The sequence below is a fragment of the Anarrhichthys ocellatus genome, unplaced genomic scaffold (genome assembly GCF_004355925.1).
Source record: "Anarrhichthys ocellatus isolate YVR2014 unplaced genomic scaffold, GSC_Weel_1.0 scaffold14, whole genome shotgun sequence".
In the NCBI taxonomy this organism is placed as follows: domain Eukaryota; kingdom Metazoa; phylum Chordata; class Actinopteri; order Perciformes; family Anarhichadidae; genus Anarrhichthys; species Anarrhichthys ocellatus.
The window spans coordinates 1,165,993-1,171,831 of NW_022280044.1; the positions used below are offsets into that span (position 1 = coordinate 1,165,993).

General features: G+C 44.4%; 1 protein-coding gene across 13 annotated transcripts in view; it reads right to left on the bottom strand.

Annotated features, from left to right (window-relative positions):
• The window catches only part of nfyc (nuclear transcription factor Y, gamma), a 21,648-nt gene that overhangs the window by 5,673 nt on the left and 10,136 nt on the right, over nucleotides 1–5,839 (bottom strand). For 7 of the 13 annotated variants that reach the window (XM_031853664.1, XM_031853670.1, XM_031853666.1 and 4 more), the window contains exons 2-5: nucleotides 4,720–4,829; nucleotides 4,518–4,589; nucleotides 2,832–2,945; nucleotides 1,021–1,116 (exon numbers count right to left, since the gene is read on the bottom strand). In XM_031853664.1, coding sequence (XP_031709524.1) covers nucleotides 1,021–1,116; nucleotides 2,832–2,945; nucleotides 4,518–4,589; nucleotides 4,720–4,818 — 381 coding nt within the window. In that variant the 5' untranslated portion in view covers nucleotides 4,819–4,829. The remainder of the gene's footprint in view (nucleotides 1–1,020; nucleotides 1,117–2,831; nucleotides 2,946–4,517; nucleotides 4,590–4,719; nucleotides 4,830–5,839) is intronic. The other 6 variants (XM_031853667.1, XM_031853662.1, XM_031853669.1 and 3 more) reach the window with 2 other exon arrangements.

Consider the following 5,839-nt stretch of genomic DNA (forward strand, 5'->3'; position numbering starts at 1 on the left):
ACACACACACACACACACACACACACACACACACACACACACACACACATCGAAGAAGGCCTATCAGTCCATTACATCTCCATGAATTATTTTTGCAAGTGTAACGGTAGAGGTCTGATTAATAACTGATGGGATGTGGCTGGAGAAGAGTAACGTAATCCGGACGTGAGATCCATTACGAGCATCACACTGGTCGATACCATTGACTGAAGGCCCGGAGGCATCGGCCAGAACTATTTACACCAACAAAAACAACCTTTAACCGTCTGTGACTCTACTGTACTATTGGTTTAGTAGGACTAATGATGTGACTGTGACAGATTTATTTATGTGAACACTGTCTTCTTCCTGGGTCAGCCATTCATTTTTAGCACAGTTCAGCGGGTTAGATGCTCGCTGACATGGGGGCTTGGACCCAGTTTTAACAATTGTGAATGAAATTATCAGTAGACACCGACCTGTGTCATTCTGCGTGATACCTGACCAGCAGGGCTTCATCTCGATGAGGTTTCTCCATCACCAGGAGAGTAAACACCCTCCTCCCAGCTCCATAATAACACAGCTGAGAGTGTAGGATGTTTACATGCCTGGAGACAGTCTACTTCACAACTCATTTAAATATCTCACTCCTCCATCTGGTATCCTACATTTGCATCCTGTACATTCATCTCTTGCTTGAGCAAAACTTCAGTGCAACGTGCCGTTTTCTGTCAGAGATTGCAATTGATTTGATCCTTACTGAATCGGTCCCTCAGGTAGAGGACTATTCAAGCGTTGATGAAGTTTTCTGTTACAAACCACTGCCATCGCTGGAGTTACGGTTGGCTGTCAGAGGCAATAAGATGCTGCAAACATCCGACTGAAAGCCTCTGCAGTCCAATCCCCAGCTTCCAGTCAAGGATGTTTACAGCACCTCCAGGTTGCCAACAATGGAAAAGCACCTGAGATGAAGATCTGCCATCTTTACAACTCCGAACACCTTCGGAGACGTCTGCTTTTGTGCCGCGTGTGATTACGTACCTGTCGTTTAGGGGGCTTCAGGTCGTCCCGGGGCACGATGTCAATCAGGAAGTCAAACTGGTCGAACTTTGTTATTGCCATGGCAATGTCATTCCTCTGAAAACATAACAGACACAGAGGGTCAAGCGATGAGGTCAGACTTACATTATGCAAATTCAATACATGCAGAGAGATATATATATATACTGTATATATATATATATATATATATATATATATATATATATAAATAACAAGCCCTCAAGGCCTAAGGTCAACTCCCCCAAAATAGCCACACAAGAGGCTGCTGTGGAATTGAAATTAAGCTCCCGGTAGTATTCTAACAGGTATGAGCTGAGATAACTGAGCTCAAAGGAAGAGAGCATGAGTTTACAGCTAAATCCACTACCAACTATTTTGATAAATCGATTCATTATTTGTCACTTTCATGTAAAGATGCCAAACACCTGCCTGTTCCAGCTCCTGAAGTGTGAGCATTTGTTGTTCAACAAGTTAGTTTTTCATTAAAAAGGTAAATGGATTCATAAAAAACAATGTGTGATGGGCGGAAATGAACAGGAATGACGCTTTCCTGCCCTCATGAGCCGAGGCTCTGCGGCGATACGCTTCCCTGTAACAGCAGCAGTGTGCTGTCTCTGTGGAATTTTCCACAGGATATTGGCTGTCAGGACCCCCCATTGTGGCCCTCCCTTCACTAGAGGCTATTAATAGAAGCTTGATTAATATCTGGTAACACCGGGTCACATCTACACTTGTTCTATTGATGAGCGCTGCTATGGTGACCTATTGGCGGCCCTCTTAACAATAGGATGAAGGCTCTGCGTGCGTGTTTAAATGGAGGATGCCGTTTTTTCCCTGATTTAGGGACAAGAAAATCACATCTACGAGGTTCAACTGTCACACGTAGCTAATGCGTTATCCGTGGTGTAAAATGTAGTTAATATGTAAACCTGCACAGTAAATTAGGTTTCTATTTAAAGCATCCAGTGAGGAGTTCTTACACCTGAGAGTTTCATGCTAAAAAAAGGACTCCGGGACGAAGATTAGCCAAAACAACAGCAAAGTGAACACACTTCCAAAGTAGGTCTTCAATTTAAGACTCAGCTACGATTACACCGTTTCTTTTTCTACCTGCGTTGGCGTTGGCGCACGCACACACACACACACACACACACACACACACACACACACAAAATCCATGGGCTGCTAATCTCTCAGAGGTATGTGAATGGATAAAGTAGACTTAAGGGCTTTCGTGTTCTGCTCCAGCGTTCTCCCCTTTCGACATCCAGGTGAGACTCTCGTCTTGATCTTCTCCAACTGTTCTCATCAGCGTTCTCACGTTTTCTCCTCCCTCACATCATTCCAGAGTCCATCTTATTCAACTTTGGGACAGCAGAGCAGCCAAAATGGCACCACAGGGGAAAAGTGGGTCACGGACACCCGCCTGGCTTTGCTTTCAAAGTCAGTGGAGGGAGAAAGAACTACACAGAGGAAACGTGTTCAAGGGGACGCTGGTATGGGGGCCTCTGCTTGTATACGCACACAGACACGGGCACCCGGTGAATAGAAAGCAACAAACCAAAGAGCCACTCAAATGATGCAAGGCTGTGGGACAGGAGTTAAAAAAGAAAAGTATGAAAGAAAGACAGAGGTTATGTAATCATTACAATAGATGGAGATGGAAGAAGACAGAGGACACAGGTTGACATTTGGTTTCCTCAACTGAAGCCTAATCTGTTCGAGGTGAAACATGTGTCCTACATACGTGTGTCATACGTGGTTCATACGTCTCTATGAGTGTCTCTGACCTGCAGCGTGCGTCTCTTGTTGTCCTCGGTGTGGATCCACGCTCTGAGGGTGAGCTCTGTGATGAAGATCTGAGCGGCCTTGGCGAACAGGACCGGAGCCTCTGCACTGATCATCTGTACGGAAGAGATGCCGTTACGCCTGCTCCGATACACCCACAGACCAGTTAACATCAATCACACAGCAGCTATAACGTGACTCACGCAGGACCGAAGGGACAAACGTGCTGCAAAATAAGCAATAAATGCATTAATTTGATTGAAACGACGAGATAATAATTAGTTCAGAGCTAATGTGTCATCTCAAAAACATTACTCAATCAGGAATATATTGCTTAGCTCGTCATTATTCGTGTCTTTTCTTACCATAGCAGTGAGTTACCTTTGAGCCTTTGTTTGTCACTAACAATGCCTCGTCAGCTCCGCAGGCCTCTCGTGGCTAATTGCTTAGCATCTCACTCCACTTCTTCATATCGAGTGGCATTGAACTCTCAGGTCAAGCCATGCGGTAATTGGTTAAGTACATTGACATAGATGTGAGGCTTAAATGTACAAGATGGACTGTAATAACACCACTCGCATGTACACATGCAGTGAAAGCTGCTGTGTCAGTGCGGACAGCAGAGTGCGGTCTCCAGATACGTTACTGATCTCCTGATCTCTTTACCACTTTAAGCTACAGCTTAACAAACGGGATAGTGCTCCTGACACGTCACATTCAAGCCAAACACACACAGGCTTTCTCTTTAGAGACTAGGGACAGTCCTGGATTATAATCTGGTGTATCGGGGAGTAAAATAATCACTCCTTGTGCCTGAAGAGTTCAATGCAACTGACAAATGCTGGGTGGATTTCTCTGAATAAAGTTTGTGGACATGTGGCCTTAAAGCTACGGTGCATCATTAGCCGATCTGAGAGATCGGTATTAGTATCAAGTTGAAATTTAAGTGATTTATATTTGTTATGATAAGACCAATTAAGTTCACATTGGTAGTTTATTTTGACCCAATTGATGTGCAAACATAAACCACAACGTGCAGCAACGTGGAATGTTTTAAAAAGTCAACTAGCAGCTTAAAATCTCTGCAAAGTGGAGCCAAATTAAAAATAAAAGCAGCTACCTCTTTTAAATACAATACCAGTGTTTCACAACATGGTCTTAACAGCTGCTTGCTATAAAATCAGTTTTGTAATTTCACTTAATGCTTTATGCACACTGCTGATATGTTTGGATGTAAACCCGTTTGATATAAATAATAGACTTCTTATCAACAGACACTGCTGAATGCGTAAGAGCTGATAATACTTTCCATTATAAAATAAGTCCAACAGGCACTGAGTGGTCCGACAACAACAGAACACAAACTAAACATTTGACAGGAACCACATTAGCGACCATTATCCATAAAGCTCTCTAAGGCTTTCAAATAATCAAACTTTTGTCTCAAATGACAGTAAAATCAAACATGTATTTCAAAGAACTAGTTCAAGCTATACATTGCAATCTCCAAGTTATTCAAAATGACCAATGTACTAAATATGAATGGAAGACTTTACCAATTTTAACCATAACATAGAAATATCGTGATAAAAAAAGAAACTATTAGGGATTCACAAAAGTGTCTTATGGTCTTACAATAGTAGCTATTTTCTCTAAATGGTGAATTGGTGCTATAAAGGTCTTCTTACCTTGACATCCTCATCCAGCTTCATGATTTTTTTGATTCGAGCCAGAGGTAACTCCTGCACGCGGAAATCCTTCTAGAAATAATGGATAGGTGGTCGGTTAGAGGTACAGAGTAAAGCACAAGAAAGCGGTGCTTTACTATTTGCATGTTGGTATTAATTTGGCTGATACGCATGCGTCTGTCTGTCGCAGCGAGTAGCGTACCACAGTCAGGTTCCTGATCTCCTCCATGACTCGAGGCCAGAAGGACTGCAGGGTTTGCTGGGCATCGCTGCCCCCGGCTCCGAATGCGTCGGCAGACATCCTCTAATCTGCTTCATCAAGGAAAGACAGGAGGAGAGAGGTGCAAGCAAAAGGTTAATTATCACAAAACACAAAAGACTGAAGACAGGTCATTCGCTAAAAGGGCACCAGCACACAAAATACAGTGTCAGTCCAGGCCAAGCCTGGGCTCTTCTTGTGTGTCAGAACCACACACCCCATCGGGGCCTATCATTATAATACAGTGAAATCTAAAATAGGGTCCCAACGGGCTTCTATTCTCGTCCTTGTGGGACATTGACATGCCCGGGAACACACCACCAGACTGGCTGCACACTCCCCGATTATGAATGGCCCACCTTTAGCACAAAGCTGCAGCTCCTCTGCAAACGCAAAGCATGTCATGTGCAAGTCGACCGCCGCTGAAGCCACACATCAGGAAGACACACGTGTGTTGTCTCCTGACAACTGCATTCAAGACGCAAACAAACCAAGAGCTGTAAAGTGAACTAAACCAACTGTTACACACACACACACACACACACACACACACACACACACACACACACAAGCCAGTGCTTCTACGAGGGGGTCTGACGGTTTGAAAGAGGATCCAGCAGGTTACTATGGCATGCCAGGAATCTGCTGGGGGAATATTGGCCCGCCTGTCTGAACACGCAGAGCTTGGAGTGTCTGGATCGCACTCCCTTCACTCTCTCCCTTTTCCCTCGACCTCAGTAAAAAATATTTGCCAGGAGGGAGAGAAAAACAAACAGGGGGGTGGGGGAAACAGAAGAAGAGATGAGTGTGTGGAGCTACTCAAGAGAGATGGGGGGGTGTTTGTGTGTTGCTGAGGACGGGGTAGTGCCTTGTCCAGTCCAGCTTTAATCCAGCGCTAAGACAAAGTGCCAGAGGCTTTAACAGGGGGAGGTAAGAGAGAAAGAGGCCCACAGTTGGACTGCTGTGCAAACTAGCTATGTGGGTCAAACAAGACGGAAAGAGGGAGACGCAGACACAGAGAGAGAGAGAGAGAGAGAGAGAGAGAGAGAGAGAGAGAGAGAGA